This window comes from Takifugu flavidus, chromosome 4, assembly GCF_003711565.1.
Source record: "Takifugu flavidus isolate HTHZ2018 chromosome 4, ASM371156v2, whole genome shotgun sequence".
In the NCBI taxonomy this organism is placed as follows: Eukaryota; Metazoa; Chordata; class Actinopteri; order Tetraodontiformes; family Tetraodontidae; genus Takifugu; species Takifugu flavidus.
The window spans coordinates 4,314,361-4,333,115 of record NC_079523.1 but is presented as its reverse complement, the minus strand read 5'-3'; the positions used below and the strand labels follow the sequence as shown (position 1 = coordinate 4,333,115).

Below are 18,755 nucleotides of genomic sequence, written 5' to 3'. Positions count from 1 at the left end.
ACTTCTGTTGACGGGTGTTGCATAAATATTGACAAAATGGCCAGAAAAGCTGTTGTTTGTTGTGAAATTTGACCGTGCTTTTATTTCGAAAGGCCCGACAGGCACATTCAGAACCGGAAGTCCCCTTCCGGAAACTAACAAGTTAGCAACCAAACATCTCCAGTTGCTAGTCCCGTGTGCAGACATACCGCATTTTACATAAAAATAAGTCGATTTATAAACAGTTCTTCTAATACCAAGGTAACTCCACGTGGACTACTATCTCCTACTCTTTTATCACACCGAACTTGGTGTTTTAGAACTAATCGTACAGTTTGGGCATTGGAAAGCCCAGAAGCGTCATCAGATCAGCATAAAAGGATCTAACTAACCTTTAAAATAATTTAATGTTTTAGCTGTGTTCTGATGAACGGTCATTATGCACTACCAGGATAGCTCAACTATGTGACTTTACGTTAGTATTTATCACTGCCGCTGGTAGTTCCCAGTACGAATTGCTCCAAGTTATTTCCAATCTCCATAAAACCCACCCTTTTCTATCAACACTGGCGTTGCCATGAATTGCAATAGTTATCTTCCAAAGCAAGAATGTCAGTTCTTGCATCTGGTCATGGATGAATTGGATACATTCCACAGTAACAGCAACAGAATGCGGTACGTAAACTAATTTAATTAAATATGCTAGTGGTTCTATTTCTGAGGGTAACCACAATGAGGTTGTGTTTGTCTTCCCAGAGTGCTCCTGTTTCCACCTCTGCCCAGTAGACTGAGATATCTGGTTCACAATCACGTAGAGGAGCTTCCCGACCTCACCACCTTCTCTGTAGGGGAGCGGGAGTGCCGCAGAGTGGTGGTCTGCTATGCTGACCTCAGGTACTTTATCTACTTCCCTTCATCCTGGTTTTTATTCAGTAAAATGAGCGTTACAGTTTTGTATTTTCAAAGTGTGTGAAGGTATTCTTTTTTCTGAAGGGTTGATGATGATGATGAGGGGGATGCAGACCCAGACAGCAACAGCTTCTGGGATGAACATACTACGAGTATGGAGAGGAAACATGAGGAAAAGGTTATTGCCAAACCCAAAACATCAAACCAAGCACGTCACAGAGGATCTAAGAGGCCGGACAAACCCCTCTACATGCCACGAGCAGTGCGAGAGAGACTGTCATTACAGAACGCACAACAACCCCCTGAAGACAAAACTTTAACCAGTCCAGCTGCAGGTTGTTGCCCCTGCAGATCATCTGAGTCCTTCATGCCTGAAACTACAAAGTCATCATCCACAGCCACACAGGAGGATCTCAATGCAGCAGATTGTGTCCACAAGTATCTGGATGACAGTCCAGCACTTGGCCCAGGCGAAGTCCTGGAACCACCTCTGTTGTCCTTGGCTAATATGACTTTGAACGATGAGAAGGACACGGAACCCTCAAGTGTTTCCTGCACAGATTTAACTGAAGAGGTAAACTTACTTGTTGCACTACTAACTCTTTTTGATAGCAGAGCCTTTATTCTTAAAATTAAATATGGTTATTGTGTCTGTCCTGCCAGATTAAGACGCACCTGAAAGAGCCCTCGGCTGTTTCCATTGAGCACGTTCAGAACGACTTCTTTGTCTACATGAGCGTCGACATCAATCTGGACGAGTTCCGTCACGTCATCGAGATCTACGATTTCCCAGCTGTATTCAAGAAAGATGACTTGCTGGACGCCTTCACAGAATACAGGTATAATCTGTGAGATCCGATACAAAATGTTCAGAATTTTAAACTCTTTTTAAACAGTTTTCCCGTCCGTCTTCAGTAACGGCGGAATGAAGATCAAGTGGGTCGACGACACGCACGCTCTGGGGGTTTTCGCCAGCGAATCAGCAGGTATGAGACGCTGCGCTACAGAGAATGTGGTGGCTGCTGTTCAGCTTAAAAAAATAAAAATGTTTAAAAGTAAAACTTATGTTTCCAGCGAACAATGCTCTCTCCATCGTCCATCCGATGCTTAAGGCCAGAGCTCTGGCCGAAGGGGGTAAAAAGGCCAAAGGCAAGGCCTTCCGGTCGGCAGGTAATTCATTCAGCTCAGTTAAAACAAGCAGAAACAGAATTTCTTTTCTCATTTTTAAACGAGATGGTTGTTTGTTGTTGTTGTTTTCCAGAGTTTATTCAGCCAGTGAAGGTGCGTCCTAAAACAGATTGTGCTGTTGCTCAGCGGATGGTGACCAGGGCTCTGGGGCTGCAGAAACAAAGCAGAGTTCAGAGGTACTGAGACACCGTAAATCACTAACACCAACCCCAGGTGTGTACTTGTTTATTCTCTGTTTGCATGAATCACAAGAGTCACAACGTTTGGCATCCGAACATTTTTATTGATTTAAAAATGTAATGCGGACAAGCTAAAAAGTCAAGCAATAAACAGCATGTACCTTTTATGATGGAAGCCACGGCTGCTTCAGTTTGTTACATTAAAATAATAATTTACAGAACAACGATGAGTCATTTTCACATAGATTTGTGGCTTTTATAGTATACCCACAATGCACTTGTTATCCCTGATGATGACAATTATGTAACAGAAGTGTGGGACTCACAGATGATGAAATCCTGTGTATTAATGCAAATAATAATAATAAATAAACATTTTCACAAATGACCTCAAGTATGTCGAACACAAATCCAAAATTGCCCACCTAATTCTGGTATTATGCGATGTAAAATAACAATTAACAAATCTGAGAAGCTGCTGTTAGCACCAAGAGAGCAGGAAATGTATAAATAAACCCATAATCTACCGACTATATTACAGTTTCTGTAACAAAATCTCATCCTATGTAGGAAGTTGTGTTGTTGCCGTAGATTATGTTGCTCTTTTGTCCTCAGTTATCCAATACTGTAACACACATCACAGTATTTTCCCTGATATTCTCCTCAAAAAGCACCCGGTAAAAACCTTCATTTCCCCAATGAAGGTGCTAAGTGATACATATACATATTTGACAGCTGAATGGAGTTTATAAGTAAGCAGTTCATTTTTCTATTGGATTTTCTGTTGATTCAACTGAGCTCTGATTCCAAACAATCCAACACTACTCCAAAAAAGCTCAGCAGTGCAGCGCCCACTAGTGGTTGTAGAAGGTTAAAATATACGGTTTCCTCATGACCATCCATCTTTAGTGTCCGCTTCTTTGGATCTACCTGTGCGAGAGCTGGTTGGTCAGCAGTCCAGGGAAGGTTTCATCTGTCTCTGAACTCAGTGATCCACCTGTAACCATAAACATATGAATGAATGAGTCAATACAACTCAAATGTTGAGGGTGATTTAGCATCAGGGATGGTGATGCCTTTTATTAATAACATGATCCTGTTCCCCACAGAAAACCCCCACAGAGGACTGCTGTCATTCACTAACAGAAGCCCTCGGATCGCCCAGGTTTTACGGTGACGTAGCAGCCTATCCTACCGACATGTCCATCGGCGTGGGTCGTCACATTGCAGTTCTATGCTTGAGCTGAAGGCAAGAGGAGCTTGAGGAACTCAGGCAGCTTATTGTTCGAAGCGTGAATGGAAACACATATGTTTGCATGTAGATTTGAAAAGTTTCAAGTGGATTTTAAGTGTGGTTTTCAAAGGGAATCGCCATCTTTGTAGTCAAATTTGTATATGTTGTTCCCAACCCTGTTATAGAAGGATGTAACACGCATTCACCACTACAGATGTTTAATCTCTGACTGAAGCCGTCATTTGTAGATAGTTGTAATTAAAAGGATGGTTTGTTTTTATTAAATATGTTTTCTCTGTAAATCACAGTCTACCTGTTAATAGTAAATATTAAGAGATTTCTCAGTCCACAGTACTTAAAAAAAAGATGTGGGCTGTTAACTGTTTCATGTTACTTTGCGAAGAGTTTTTAATGATAAAAGTGCAATTGTTCTGAATGAAAAGTTTTAGGCTGGTGTTGTAATAAATAAATAAAAAAGTCTACAATGTATTCAGTATCTTAAAAGATGCCTAATGTTACAATTGCAACTCACTCCATAGTTTCCCATCACATCTTTTATAAACTTGAAATAATAAAGAGAATAATACAGAATTCCATTGCTTTACTGACTAGTGCCAGTAGGTGGCACTGCATACAATGCGATGAATTGAAGATGTCGTTCTCAAACATTTTGTCAAGATTAGAGCACTTACAGTCAAATATTTAAAGTATTTCACAGATGGTGGCCTCACCTGTATGACAGTTATATGTCCATATCCTTTGTCCATCGTAGCGAGAGCGGCACTTCATAATGTTGTTGGTGTAATCTGATTCTGCAACCTCATAGTTGGGGTTTATTACAACCTGGAAGATGGAAAAATAGAGTAAAAGAAGTTAATAAAGTTAAACTAAGACAGGAACAGTTTGACTGATAAGGTTTTTTTGGGGTTTTTTTTACCTGAAAGATGTAGTCACCAGGCTTCAGGTCTGTTATATCTATCCACTGACAGTCGATGTCATGTCTGTAGGTATCTGAGCAACCGACTGAAATTCCTTGTGCACCAAAATTTGCACACTCATATCTCTTCTGGATTCCTGTCAACATTCAACATTGCTCAATTAAATCAGAAGTGCTTTTATTCAGCGACTTTAAATGAATCTGATGATTTTTGTATGTCAGAGATTAAAAGTTGTCGGTAGAATAATGGTGTAAAAGTTGTATTCACCCTCGTCGCAATGTGTGTCCTCCAAACAGAAGCTGGCTTTGTGTCCTTCTGCCACTTTGGTGCCATTCAGACTCAGCAAGTCATAGTGAGTGAAAACCTCCATACTGTGGAAATGTCTGGATGAGACGAGACAACACAATGCTGAAAATATCCTTTATTTACACACAAGTATGTGAGGCACACCCGGAGTTTTGCACACTATGTATAGGACTCTGCATTTACATTTGCCACTGTAGAGACACAGTAATTGACGCTGTCTCGATGTCCTACCTGTGACACTCGTGCCAGACCCAGGACTGGTGACCCGCCCGTGGCCTGAAGTCTGTCTGTCCGTTGTTCTGGATCTGGGAGGAGAAACGGAGCAGGCGGCGGTAGGAACTGGGGTCGGCATTGTCGGCACTTTTGGACAAGCACTTCTCCTCCAGGGCACACTGCAGCACGTACATGGGTCTGTCCTCCAAGTAGGTGGTCTGTTCGACAACCTGGGCATTGAGAACCAAATCTGGGGCAGCTGGGACGCAGACAGAACCCCAGAGTCCAGCGGTTAGCAACAGCAAGCTCTGAATCTGAATCAAGTGCAACAAATTTATAGTGCCCCAGTAGGCCATGAAGCTCTATTAATAGGACCTGGGTTACAATTCCAGTAGTTATTAATCTTTAAAGATGCTCTTCCGGCAGTCACACCTTCCACTAAAAGGTTTTCTTACTCTGAGTACAGGAGACTCCAGCAGCAAAGCGTCCCCCTCCTTTGGGGCAGTTTATGTGTTTGCCGTGGTGCAAACACTGATCCAGTGTTAGCTCGGTCCCAGAACATCTCACTCCGCTCATCACCACCGCATCAGCTGAGGAATCTCCTTGCCAATAGTGTGTTTCCTGATTAAAGAGACAGAGAAAGGTTGCACAGGTCAGATTTCCACGCCTGCTCTGACAACTACCAAAACCTTTAGACATTCAAAACTACAATAGATCGTGTCCATCGTTCTCACGTTTGGGACTGAAATGCACATTTTACAGTTTTATAAATGTATTTTGGGACATTTCACTCAAGTTCCTTCCTGAGTAGAGTTGAACGATATGTTACCTCAGGTCCTCTCAACTCTATCCTTTATTACCCATCTCCCTCCCAAACTACTGTCCTCAGTGTGCTGACTCAGCCCAATTACAACATTATTTCCCTATCATCATCTGAAAATGTGGAGGATTCATGGGAAACAGACCAAGCTGGGGGAAATAAGGCAGGGGGGAGGAAATCTATACTGCTGGGTTGAGAGGAACGGACGTACAGCTGTGCGGTGAGGCCGCGGCTCATTTGTTCCATCTGCTTGTGGGATTTGCCTGTTCAAATATCAAAACGCCAGGCAGAGACGGCCTCTAGGGTGGGTGAGCAAGACACGAGCACATATTATTCCTGAACACGCCATCCACAGCTCAAGCTTGTGGAGATGAAGGGAACACTTTTACGATGGCAACGACCACAGACATGTTTACAAGTTTGTGCCTTACAAGTTTACATATTTGTCACGTACAGAATCGAATGAGATAAACTGTTATTCATATCCTGTCCAAGGTTCCCTCATTAACTCCTCTGCTGTTATCAATGCACCTCCCCAGATGTGCACGTCCTTTCCAGAGCCACATCACATGCCTGACCAGTAGATTTGCAGCTCTCACTTTGGCCTAAAAATGGATAAATTAATATTAAAAATGAAAGGACTTTACCAGTGTTCTACTTCCTGACTGAATTGGGGACCTTTAGATTCCTTTAAAAAGCAAACAGGAGGTGAACATAAATGAACTCATTACGCCACAGGCTGCAGAAAAATTTGGAAAAAGCTTGGAAAACTCCACTAAACTTCAAAAAGCTAATGACAGCAGGCCCCATTTGCCCCCAGAGACAGTTGAAGCTCATTTATGTCACAGGTTTACTTTCCCTGACCCACTGAACACAGTAACGTGCCTCCGCAGGGCCTCATTAGAGTGAGTGAGGGGCCTCTGCAGCCAAGAGTGCTGTCATCATTTCCATTTCCATCCACAAATGTGGGCATCTAAGCTGGCTTCTCCTCCGATGGGCAATAGAATATATGATGTAGCTCTAAAGCTGTGATTCTGACTGGCAATTTTTCAACTCCTACATACTCTGAAAGTACTGACTTTTTTTTTTCAAACGAATAGTTTGTTTCATTCATTCTAAAAGTCTTATTCTGAGAAGTAGATCTTACCTGGAAAGCGTGATTAGCAAAACCCAAGCCAAGCTGTCTGCAGACCACCATGGCCTCCATTGTCCCCCAGCTGTCACTGCACACTGTGCCCCAAACCAGGGAGCCATTTCTGTGCGTCAGCACCTCGACGCGGCCCTCATAGGGGTTACGGCCCCCGTTTAACCGAAGCTATAGGAAGACACACAAACGTAAGCCCTTGTTTTTATTCATCCTGATTATTTTGTTAGTGCTGTTGGAGAAAGGCTGCTCACTCTGTTGGTGAAACCCATGTCAGGAACGATGCACTTCACGGCCGCATCTTCCTCGTGGCTGCAGCCCAGAGCTTGGCGGTTGAAGTGGCACTCGGTCAGCGACTTTTCAAAGCCAGAACACTGCACCTCGTTCATGTGAACCGGCCCGATTCCTGCAGGAAAACACCTCGGGCCCATTAAGATATAAACTAGACTGGATAAAAGACGGAATACTCTTTAAATCATCTCATTGGCTGCAACACAAAAGAAGTAAAAGTTTTGGCTGGGCTGATTACAATGTCCTTAAGTTTAAAATACTTAACCCTATTTGTCCTACTGGCTGTTTACAAGCTGGGCCCCTTAAAAAACCCCTCCTTTAGTTGGCTATCTTGTACGGTTATGAAAGAGGACCATCTCCAGTTATGTGAGCACTGAAACTACAGCCAAATATTGATGGAGAGACATAAATCCAGGAAGAGGAAGAGCACAGTGAGCTTTTCAAGTCTGACAGATTTATAAATCCCTCTTCTTGCCATTGGCAGCTATTTCTTTCTCTCTGAACCATTGAATCCCTTGGCTGGCTCCTGAAGGAATCTGTGACTAACCCCAGGTACTCTTTAACACGAAGCCGCCTCCTCTGAATCCCATGAAGGCACTTTTATTTGTCAGAAAATGAGCCCCCTTGTGATTTGGTGTGACTTTTCAGCATAGGAGAAAGCAGCAACTGTTGCACTCTGTGATTATTATAATGTGGTGGTATGTTTGTGCTGAATATTTTACAGATATGGACATTAATGGGCCACATTCTGGGGGTGAAGGCACTGATGTGGCAGAGGTTTACTCAGCTGGAAATAGCACCTCTGCGAAGTTGTGTTTGGACACGGACTATGTCGAGTCGGTCTTAATATGTTTTGACTGCTCCTTTTTCTGAGCTATACCGCTGGTCGAGAACTAACTTACCTTGTCCCAGCCGAGCATCTGTCAAGGCCTCTTTAGCGCTCCCGAAGCCCAGCTCGCGACAGACCACGGTGGCAGCTTTAATGTTCCAGTTGTCATCACACACTGTGCCCCATTCGCCGTTCTTCAGCACCTCCACTCTGCCCTCACCAATCATGGCTCCACCCCTTAAACGCACCAAGGGTTGCTGCATACAACAACCCAACAGAAGTGAATGGATTTATTTTGGATACTAAGAGGAAACGTTGCTGTTCTGATGGCGCCACACACTGACCTCCAGCCTGTAAGCTTTCCTGAAGCCCATGCTGACGCTGGGAGCAAAGGTCCGCCCTGGCACACAGCTGACCACCACCGGCATGCCCTTCTCACAGGTCAGATTGCCCTTCATCTCTATCTCTCGGCCCACCTTACAGTCGGACAGGTCGGCCTCGTTGCCGGTGCAGTTGACAGAAAAACCCCAATAATTCTTCTTGCGTCGGTTAGCCAGCAATCTGAAACGGTACAAGAGAATAGAACAATGTTGTGGAAGTTAACAGCACTGGCAAACGAAAAACAAGCTGTAGTTTTTAAGTTTAGTGGGACACTTTAGTCTATTTAGACCAAAAAGTCGTGGAAATGATTTAATATTTTATTGGCTTGCCTACTTGACTACAGGAACACAAGGACACTAGAGAATGAGAGCGTCTGAGCCTCAGACAGCTGCTGCAAACACAGCTGCAGAACAGCCAAACAGTGATTTGTGAAGAGATGTCAAATGTGACTTTAGATTTGACGGCTAGGAGAAAAGTGTATGTCACACCGGGTCAAAGAAATATTTATCTTTCACCAGTACATATCCGCGTTCATCCCAAGGCTGCAAATCAATCTGTTGGGAATGTGCACCCACCATTTAGTAACCTCTTCAAGGGCAGTTCAACAGTTAAGCTGCACAGCCCCTCGTCCATCTGGGCCTTTATACTGGGTTTTGTTGCTTCCCTCTTTGTTCACAACCCAGTTAGATCCATAAACACATCTTTTAAACAGATCATCCTGCATGTTTACTCCTCTGACATTATTTAAATGAATAATCTTGTGCTTCTTGTCTTGATTTTGAGGTTGAATTAGGTTGGACTCGGTTCTGCAGTATTCTCCTGGAAATATTTGGGATTTTGTTCAAGAATTTCCAGCCTCAAGTCTGTTTCCTTTCAGCGATCGGTTGTAAAGACGAGCATACCATGGGTCATTATGTAATTTTCTCAAAAGCTCAAAGAACTCAGTGCATTATCAATGTATTAGGACGTTGGATTACTCACTTGTATGGCCGCAGGTTGACACGTTTCTCCCCAGGGAAGCCAAACATGCCACAGATGACCCTGCTGTTCATCCCTGTCCAATCCTCGTTACAGATCTGCCTCCACTTGCCTTCTTCTTTCACCTCCAAAAAGCCATCGGTGATGGGGATCCTTTTCCTGTGGGAGTAAGTAGCTCTGATCCGTACGTCCTCCACATGGACCATCACACCCTGAGTAACAATGCAACAGACAAATTTGATGTATAGCATCACAAGGCTATGCTAGCACACCTGAGTAAACTCTAGGACCTCCAAGAGTACATGCTAAAATCCTTAATCAATCATAAATGGACACCTCAGATGTGTCAGAACATGAATTCAGGTTTCATTTGATGTTTGATCCATTAGCTTTCGTTAAAGATATGCTTTCAACAGGTTTCAGTGGCAATTATTTGTTTCTGTGAGAGAAGGTTGAAAAATCTGAAAATGAAATATGTGTTTAAACTTGTTCAGCCTCAAAGAAAAGGTGAACGAATGCCTGGAATTTTCATCCACTGTAGTCACCTTTTCCAGAACAACACGTCAAAACAAAGAAAAACGCCTTTTTGGTTTTCACGAATGAAGAATTAGATGAAGTTAAGTCATTCAGTGTGTCATATGGGACACATACATCCACGCAGATCAAATTTCACCGTGAAAAATGCGCCGGGAAAAAAAAACTGTGAAACAAGCCAGCGCAGCTTAAAGAAAGATTTTCCTTTAGGGGATCTGAAAGAAAAACCACCGGTCTTCTTCAAGAGCTTTTGCTTTCACTGCTTGACTGATGTTGTAAAAGTGATGGAATTTTAATTAAAAAACAAAGGGTTAAAGCTAGACGCTGCAGTGGCTTTAAACAAAGATGCACCCATCTTCAAAAATGGGGAATTATAAAGCTATTTATTCAATCAAGCCCTCGCTGCCACAGTATCCGTGCAGGAAGCCCCTGAATCAGGGAAGGAACAGTAACCTTTAACCTCTGGGCTTTTATGGGAACCCAGCGACGTAATTAGCTCCGCAGTTCATTCTTGTCTGGTGATCTGCTCTACAGATGCTGAGCTCGGTAGTTTTGTAACAGGCAGTTTCTCCACTGTACTAAAAGTACACTCTGGAAAATCTCCCGGAGACATTAAACATCTGCCCACAGGGTGGTTTCCTGAGATGGCGTCAGCCTGAGGGAATGTTCAAAGTATCCAAATACTCAAGAGTGCAATGCAGGAGGAGCCACGGCCAAGTCAGGCGGTTCCTATCGTGACCCCAGTCCCTCCCTCACTGCAGCAGCTAGTGGGTAAAAACCACTCTTTCATGGGGAAATTGTTGCTGGTCATAGCATGACAGAGGGTTTTCCATCAGCACAACGTGGGAGGGTGAGGAAACGTGACCGGAGTCATGTAGCTCATCCTCTCAATTACAAAACCTGCTTTTGTTTGCTTACAGAAGGGGGAAGAAATGAATAACGAATCGGGCGTGAAGTGAAAAATACCAGACAGGACGGGAGAGGGGGGGGCAAGGTTAACGTGAGTTGGGGTACTGAGGTAGTTCTGAGCGGTGTTGCATTTGGCACCGATGCAGGAAAGTCAGTCCAGGCGTTTCCCACTCCCCAAACCAGACCAGACATAAACTCATCATAATCTAGTCTGGCTGATGGCCAAAGTGACACAGTGGCCACTTTTACAGCAATTCTTTCTTCCTTTAATTAAAAAAGGAAAGCAAATAATTACTAATAAACAACACACAGCACAGGCGGGGGATACATGGGACCTTTTTCATGCTTGATAATAAACATTTGAAAATTCCAAGTGAAAATGCTGGAAATCTGTCCATTTTAAGGGAAAGAATATCCTAATATCAGCCAAATCGGAACAGTTAACATGACGTTGTCAGCATGCATGCACTGCAAACTCCACTGTAGAGCTAGTATGAGTAAGGCTCATATGGTTTCTGAACTGGTTTATCATTAAAACTTTATATTTCAGGCAGTTATTACTGTGCGGTGGAGGTATGGAGGCATTTCCATTCTGCATGTCATGCTGAGGTGGACCTTTCATTTACAGTCACTCCCTGACTGTGGTGTAGTAATGATTCACAAGCCATCCAAATTCACCATTTTAATATTTGGCTGGAATTTCCTGCACTGTTGGCAGTCGCCAAAAGTGCCTCTTGGAATATTTTAAAAATAAAGTGGCATGCTTTGGTCATGTTTAAAAGTTTTCAGTTCCAACTCATTACCATCCTCTAAAGTGTGTTTTGGCTGCTGCTAAACTATTTCTGTGCTGTGAGCAGACCTGTTTTTCTGACTGGACCCCGTTCTGTGACTACACGTGAGAACTTCTGGTCTAGCCAGGGTCTGACTAATGCTTCCACTATTGTACAAATCTACCCGTTTATTCACCCTGCCACCCCCGCTGCACGTTCATCTGCACGTGCAGCCACCCACCTGCCCCCCCGCCCACCTACCAGCCCACCTTATAAAAAACGGTGAGTGTGACTGATAATCAAGTCACCATCTACAGCGAGGCTCTTTGAAATGACTTTCACATCTGCCTCAGCCCTCATATTGGCCCCCCGTTTGCCTGAAGGAGGGACCTTTGTGTGTGTGAGGGGAAGAGAGAGTCTTGCATCTGGAATCCCTGCAAGTGAGCCAGTGCACAGTTGCACACAAATGTTTCATAACTAAAGTTTTGGACCTTGCGGAGCACAACTGGCTGTGTTAAATACCGCACATATTCCCATTTGTAGCCTATTATGTGTCTAACTCATGGCTTCCTGTGTGTGTATATCGCTGGAAATATAGCATCTGAAGTAATTATGCAACGCATTATTAATCAGAGTCAAATCTGAGCCCCTCTGCAGCCCAAAGAGGGGCTAAGGTTGCAGTGAGACCCAGCTGTTGGACACGTGGTATGTACATAGAGCTGTGCACAAAGGAGAGGCAGCCGTCTGACACTCCTCAACCTTTTCTCCCCTCGATCACTCTCCTCCTAAGAAGCCTATTGCAACATCGCGTGGGAAGTGGCTGCAGCGTTGGCTCGGTCCGCCGTTTGTTGTGTGGCAGCCGAACTGAACGGCCTGTAAACAGACAACAGAAGAGGAGGAAGCGCGACCTTTGCCCTGTTTCGATCACAAGGAGTTAAAGTTTTCAACTGCTGCATTCATGTATTACAACTGGTGCAGCTGTTCTTTTTCCTTTATCCTTTTCTCAGGAAAAAACACCAAGAGCAAATTTCTAGCTCTCCCCACCACTGAGAGAGTTTTATGTCACAATGTCCTTGCCCACAAACAAATGGCAATCATGTGTGTTAGAGTCTAAACAGCCTAAACTTAACACAGACAAAAGAATTCCTGCAGCAAAACTGAAATAACCTGAAACACTTGAGGCGCTTCAGTCGCTCCAGCACGTGTGTTCTGTCCTGTAAGGACCCTGCTTTCTGTCCTGCATTAGAGCTGTTTTCATCTGAAAGAAATGAAAAATAAACAGGATGTGCCACATAAAGCAACACAGGCTGGATAAAATACGGCCGAACAAGCCAGTGTAAAAAAGATCTCCTCAGCAAAAACTCAGATCATCTTTAAATCCACAGGAGGCTGCTGATTTCATTAATGGCCGATGGTTTCAGTAGGCTATTATTTGTGGTCTCAGCTCAGCCTACGAGAATAAGCTGTTCTAGTCTTATTTTCTTATATTTCCACACGTTGTGAAGCCTCTCCTGATGTGCGCCTCACAAAAAAAAACCTTACTGCAACATGAAACCGTGTGAAAAGCTGCTTGTAATAGAAGGAACAGTTGAAAACAACTTCTCTGGCTTCAGTTTCCACACAATGAATTTGTGATGAAGTTAAAAGAACCACCAGTGAACATATCATCGTAGGATAAAAACAGGAGGAGATGCGATAAGAAAAGTGAAACAGGGCCAGATAAAAAGAAATGAGGCCAAAGGCAAAATGTGTGGCCGTGCGTTCTCGCCAACGGTCTTAAGATGGATCACAATAAGATAAGAACCTCCATTAGGAATTCTTACAGTTACTGTTCACAGTAGCCGTTTTCCACATAAAATCCCCTTAAAGTCTAGACATCCCTCTTGGTAACATCAGCAACATCACTTGTTTGGCGCTCAAGTGTTCTTGAAGGGCTTTGAGCGTTAACGTTCCAATTTTGAGCACAGATTGACGATTCATGCTGTGAACCTGTGGAGAACAGTGTGCCCTTTGCTGACGTCAGGCCAGCCATGGTTAAAGAGGTGTAGCTACACCTTTTGCCATACCTCTCCTTGGCCACTTGAAAGGCTACAGCCAGACTTGGGAAATATTTACAGGGTGGAGGACATGGCTACAATAACATCCCAGAAATGCTAAATGCACAAGACAAATAAGCAACTAAGGTGCTACTTATATACATGTTAAAAAAGAAAATCTTCTGTGTTTGGCTCAGGAGTTCATGACTAAAGGCTTTTCTGATCTCATTTAATCAATTCTCATGACAGAACTATGCATGAGAAAGATACCCAGACGTTTCAGATGTTCTTCCCAGGCCATGTTGTCCTAGTGTCCTAACTCTCAGCCAAATATTCTGCCAATTTCTATCATTAACTAACAAAGCAGACGTGGTGATTTCGAGAACAGTCCGTCCTCTCGGCTAACACGTTGGACTTTTTGCCTTTATTAGCTCACTGACAAGTTCATAATCTCTGTCCCCCCCATCAGTCACGTCCACAAACCCATGCTGAATTTCGATCTGGAACAGGAGGCTTTCTCTATCCTGACGTTCCTGCGTGAGTCATCCAGTTTGCGGAGCGGGGGTCAGGCAGGACGAACGCAGGGAGAGACACATAGGAGCCCTGCAAGGCCGCTGTGAGTGGTGCTGTGGAAACTCGACACTGTGTCTCCACTTGTGGAAAGCTAACTTGTGGGTTATTACGCTGATTTCATGATGAGATCTACACAGATGAACCACTGTCTGATGTGTCCATACACGGCGGCTCCAGGTATAACGCTGGTCTGTGCATAGATGGAAAACACGTGGCCCTTTTCTCACATCACTCTTTTGGAGACGTTTGCGTAGCAGCGACTGATGACGTCTGACCATCTGTTCAGGTTTACGCGTGTTTACATTTACCGTGCGTTTAGCTACCTGACTGCTATTAAATGTGATGAAGCGATCACAGGCAGATAAACACAGAGTACAGTGCTTACTCTAAATGTGGAGGTTTTGACGGTGAACATGCTGCTTTATGGGCACCTACCTCGTCACTACCGCCCTTCTGGGTTAATTTGAAGCCTGGAATGCGTCTGGGGCTGCACACCACTCCAACATCTTCTGAATGTTTGCAGTCCGACACTCCGAAGCCATTGGACGGACACTGAGCCAAGCTCGTCTCTGTACCAGTGCAGTGCACATTGTCCAACCAGATATGGCCTGGAATGACAAGCAAAAGGTTGGAATAGATGCAGGGGATGAATTTCCTTTTTCCTTTTAATTTCACATTGGTCAACATCCTGGTTCAAGTTTAAAAGGGACATTAAATTCCATGAATCAATGAAAATGTTGCCTAACAGATGAATTCATGTGGGTTTTTTTTACATTCTTCTTTACGCTGACACAGAGATATGTTTGTATTCCCACTAACCTGCCTCCTGCTTTCAGCTAAAACGTGTTTGGCAAATGTCATCCTGACGGGGAACAAATGCTACAGCTGGTTGTTCTGAATCATCTTAGAGGAAAACCGCAGAACTGCAGTCATGGAAATGGCCAGCAGTGCGCTCAAGATGTTTTCTGAGCAGCATCCCCATCATACCGAGAAAGTGACAGACTGGATTCGACCGAAGCCAACTTCTGGCACAGACGTGACATTTGCTTTTGGAAAAGAGGAGTCAGGTCTCTCTGGAGTTCAAAGCAACAGTTCCCAAATGCTCCCTAAGCCCCACCAGTTGTGATAAATCTAAACTGCTGTGGTTACATTTTAAGGAGACATGCTGCAGAGATTTTGTCATGAAAATTTTATTGACACTTTAAGACAACTGCTTAAGGTTGAATAATTCAAATAATGACAGTTCCATTTCTAAGAAGGACTAAATAATCCTAGGCTGATCCAACAATTCTTGTAAATGTAAATAATGCTAAAGGAAACTGAGGACTTGATTTACAACTCCCTGCAGAGAAATGCCTCTAACGCCCAAATAGCGAGGTTTGTTTTGGTTTAATTTACTTATTATGTAATTATATCTATAAGTTGAAACACTTGGTGGCCTGTTTGACAGTACTGTTCATCTTAATGGCAAATGGAAAATAATCCCGATCCGGGAGTGACTGCACAGCTTTGTTTCAGTTCAGTCTCAGGTTGTGCACGAGCAGTGAGTCTGGTCTTCAAATACTCTCCTTTCAAAAATATTCTGCTGCACAGTGAACACATAGTCACCAGGAAATGATCATTACCTTAGAACGTTTTCTCTGCTCTAACAATGTGAAAGATTGCATACCTTTACGATAAAGTAGACTCCCTCTTCCCTCAGTTATGTAAATTTACAACATCCAGAGTGTCTTTGAATAAACAGTGGTTGTGCATACCAAAACCAATCCCAGATGCCCCCATTTTTATACTATAATCGAGAGTAAAAATGCGGTGAAAACGTTGGTCTAGCTGCACAGCCATATACAAGCCATTGCTTAGTTTCTTCTTGTGAAATAACAGGCCCAATCTTGAAGTTGTTAAAATGACTGCAGTACTTTGGGATGCAAGTAACTGAGATAATTACTTCTGAAGTGGCTTACTGTCTGTGGCGGCCCCAGTGGGAAAACATGTGCCATTTACAGGGAACATTGAGTTAATTAAAAGCTACCAACTGGCATTTACCAGCAGCAGCCAGAGGTTAAGGGTTGTGAATCCCATCAGTGCTTTTACAGCAATGGAAACACGATCTGTGACAGAGCGGAGGGAGATGAGATTACGTCTATGCGAGCGTCTGGTTTACGTGCTCATTGTTTCCATTCCCCACAACATCCAGAACTGATGATTGTGTCAGTTCTGGAATGGTGAACCCAGTCGGTCAGACAGAGGGGGCACATGTGCATCGAGTGTATGAAAGGGGAGGAGGTTGCAAGAAAAAACAAATACTTCAGGCTTTAGACAGCAGATCAGTTTTCTTACCTTCTCCCTTTCCGTACTTGGCCGAGGGAAACCACGACTCTGCATCCATGAAGCCAAGCTCTCGACACACCACGCGGGCAGCTGAGATGGAGAAGTCATCGTCACACACTGTCCCCCAAGCCCCGTTGTAGAGAACCTCTACGCGGCCCTCGTGGTATTTCTTCTTGTCCCCAGCGAGACGTAGCTGGATCACCGGGGTGCCAGAGTCTGACTGGGCATTGCACAGCACCCATGTGCAAAAAAACGTTGACAAGAGACAGAGGATGGACCCTGAAGGCAGCATGATGCAGACCAATGGATCTGGATGGAAACAATAACACAAATATACTACGACTGGATGTCTTTTTAGGCAATTGTTTAAAAAAACCAACACTTACACTGAGGGGGAGTGAACGTTGTGTTTGACAATCTGACAATAATAGGTTTAGTGACAATAATGGCTGTTTGGAAAGTGAGGGTTGAGAATGAAGGTTATGTTGCTGGGAGCATTCCTGTCTGACTTTATGACACCCTAATGGAGAGCAAATGTGGGCTCCTCCAGATTGGGTGCTGCCCCTCTCATTCATCGGCTGCCCTGTGCCTGAAGGGCTGCGTAAATTAGCTTCAGAGGGAAAACGTTGACTTCACGCCGATGTTTCGTGGCGTGTCACGGCAGAATAGCCCCATGGGAAAAAGACTCGTGCAGTAAAGGCATTTAAATAAGACAGTGAAAGTTGAAGAGGCCTCAAAGTGAGAGGAGGGGGTCGTTTTCAGAGCAGGCGTCATAGTAACGAGCCAAACAAATTGCAGATTTCACAGGCTGGAAAAGGCAAAGTCACAGAGAAACACAGTCAGTAAACTTTCAGGCTGCATGCATACAAGAATCAAGGGGAAACATCTACTTTATCTTTCCAGTAAAGGCACTGTTGTGGTAGAATTAGTGATTCAATGTGATATTAGTATTTGGCAATTATGTGGAGTGTCTCATGATTATAGAGTTGACATTATTCTGCCAGATTTCAGGGAGACTGTCTAAATTATTCTACTTCTCACCTTTGTCAAAAACAAAAAGTATTTAAAAAGTAGTATCGCACCTTTTACTGTTCATAGTATTTATGTTCTTAGAACAGAACTTGAGTCACACCCTCATTATAGAAGGGAATTTACAGTTAACACTTTCAGCTACAGGCAGCCAGGACTTACACTAAGGACATTTACACTAAGTCAGTGAGAGTTAGCCAAATGGGATCCTGTTAACTGGAAAATCATAGAATTCCCCATATTACATTTCTTTCTCAATCCCTGCCAATGCTCTTGAGCAATCCGAGGCTTTAAGAAACCAACGGAAACCTCCTAAACCACTAACCACAACACAGTCTTCACAAAGCCGGCGCAGTTTGAAGAGTCCATCCCAGTATCAGCACCATTGAGGCAATTTGGACTGGATTACATTAATGCAACGTTAGAATATAATAGAATCCTGTTAACGTGTGAGGGTGTGCACCACTATAAAATATAATAATACAACATTTAGAACGGAAGAGAAAGCCAAAAAAAGATGCAAATTAATTGACACCTTTTAAGTTTTAGGTTGTTTATGGAACAAGTAGAACAAGTTAAAAATAAAAAAATCGCATTTTTTGCAAACTTGCAGCATATATTAAAGTGCAGCACGCACAAACTTGGACGAGATAAAGCGGGAGAATACTCACATTAGGAGAAAGTGTTTGCAGAGCCTTCCCGACACGCCGACCTTGATGCTTCCAACTTTTAGGGGAGGATTGATGTGAAGCCGAAGGTCTTTTTGTCTCTTTTTCAGCTCCCCTGGCTGGTTTTTTAGCTTCTCCCGCAGCTGGCCGCGCGGTGATCGACCACGCCCCGCACCGCTGATCAGCCAATCAGAGGCCGCCTCAGCATCCTGGACACGCCCTCTCCGCCAAGTCACCAGGGTTACAAAAACATTAGGGCGGTACACCTGAGCTGTCGACGGGGTCGCTATTATGTAGAATATCTTTGTTAGATAACAACTTTATACAGACTTTACACAAGATCGCTTAGTTTGAACCAATACAATATCTTGTTTCTTACATATTGCTGAGAAATAATACACCTCTTCTAACAATAACACACATCTAACATTTTACGACGACCGCATGCACACTACATCTCAAAAATTAGATCCAAACATGCGTCTATCGTAACAATAGAATAGCTGTAAAGTAGAGCTG

At 43.6% G+C, this 18,755-nt stretch overlaps 2 protein-coding genes across 3 annotated transcripts; one reads left to right on the top strand and one right to left on the bottom strand.

Annotated features, from left to right (window-relative positions):
- Window positions 1-120: 120 nt before the first annotated feature.
- Window positions 121-3,978, top strand: r3hcc1 (R3H domain and coiled-coil containing 1). 2 transcript variants are annotated; one of them, XM_057030340.1, is made up of 8 exons: window positions 121-654; window positions 736-873; window positions 973-1,462; window positions 1,552-1,727; window positions 1,804-1,874; window positions 1,963-2,058; window positions 2,150-2,252; window positions 3,365-3,978. In XM_057030340.1, exons 1-8 carry the CDS (start codon window positions 557-559, stop codon window positions 3,396-3,398), a joined length of 1,206 nt encoding a protein of 401 aa, XP_056886320.1. In that variant the 5' UTR covers window positions 121-556; the 3' UTR covers window positions 3,399-3,978. The 2 variants fall into 2 exon arrangements, with proteins under 2 accessions (XP_056886320.1, XP_056886321.1); XM_057030341.1 differs by having other exon boundaries at window positions 2,150-2,289.
- Window positions 2,339-18,398, bottom strand: loxl2a (lysyl oxidase-like 2a). Its single transcript, XM_057030337.1, has 14 exons — window positions 18,240-18,398; window positions 16,549-16,848; window positions 14,647-14,819; window positions 9,393-9,601; window positions 8,375-8,591; window positions 8,104-8,287; window positions 7,165-7,316; window positions 6,914-7,081; window positions 5,402-5,567; window positions 4,965-5,205; window positions 4,695-4,810; window positions 4,427-4,563; window positions 4,221-4,332; window positions 2,339-3,252 (listed from the first exon to the last, which is right to left on the bottom strand). The coding sequence occupies exons 2-14, from the start codon at window positions 16,829-16,831 to the stop codon at window positions 3,182-3,184; spliced, it is 2,229 nt and encodes a 742-aa protein (XP_056886317.1). The 5' UTR covers window positions 16,832-16,848; window positions 18,240-18,398; the 3' UTR covers window positions 2,339-3,181.
- Window positions 18,399-18,755: the final 357 nt, after the last annotated feature.

Bases quoted from the DNA above. Each gene is read 5' to 3' on its own strand.
- r3hcc1 (XM_057030340.1), top strand. From the start codon at position 557: ATGAATTGCAATAGTTATCTTCCAAAGCAAGAATGTCAGTTCTTGCAT. The intron at 1,463-1,551 runs GTAAACTTACTT...CTGTCCTGCCAG, and splicing joins GCACAGATTTAACTGAAGAG to ATTAAGACGCACCTGAAAGA. The intron at 1,875-1,962 runs GTATGAGACGCT...TTATGTTTCCAG, and splicing joins TTTCGCCAGCGAATCAGCAG to CGAACAATGCTCTCTCCATC.
- loxl2a (XM_057030337.1), bottom strand. From the start codon at position 16,831: ATGCTGCCTTCAGGGTCCATCCTCTGTCTCTTGTCAACGTTTTTTTGC. The intron at 4,811-4,964 runs GTAGGACATCGA...CGTCTCATCCAG, and splicing joins GTCTGGCACGAGTGTCACAG to ACATTTCCACAGTATGGAGG. The intron at 4,564-4,694 runs GTGAATACAACT...GAATGTTGACAG, and splicing joins GGACACACATTGCGACGAGG to GAATCCAGAAGAGATATGAG.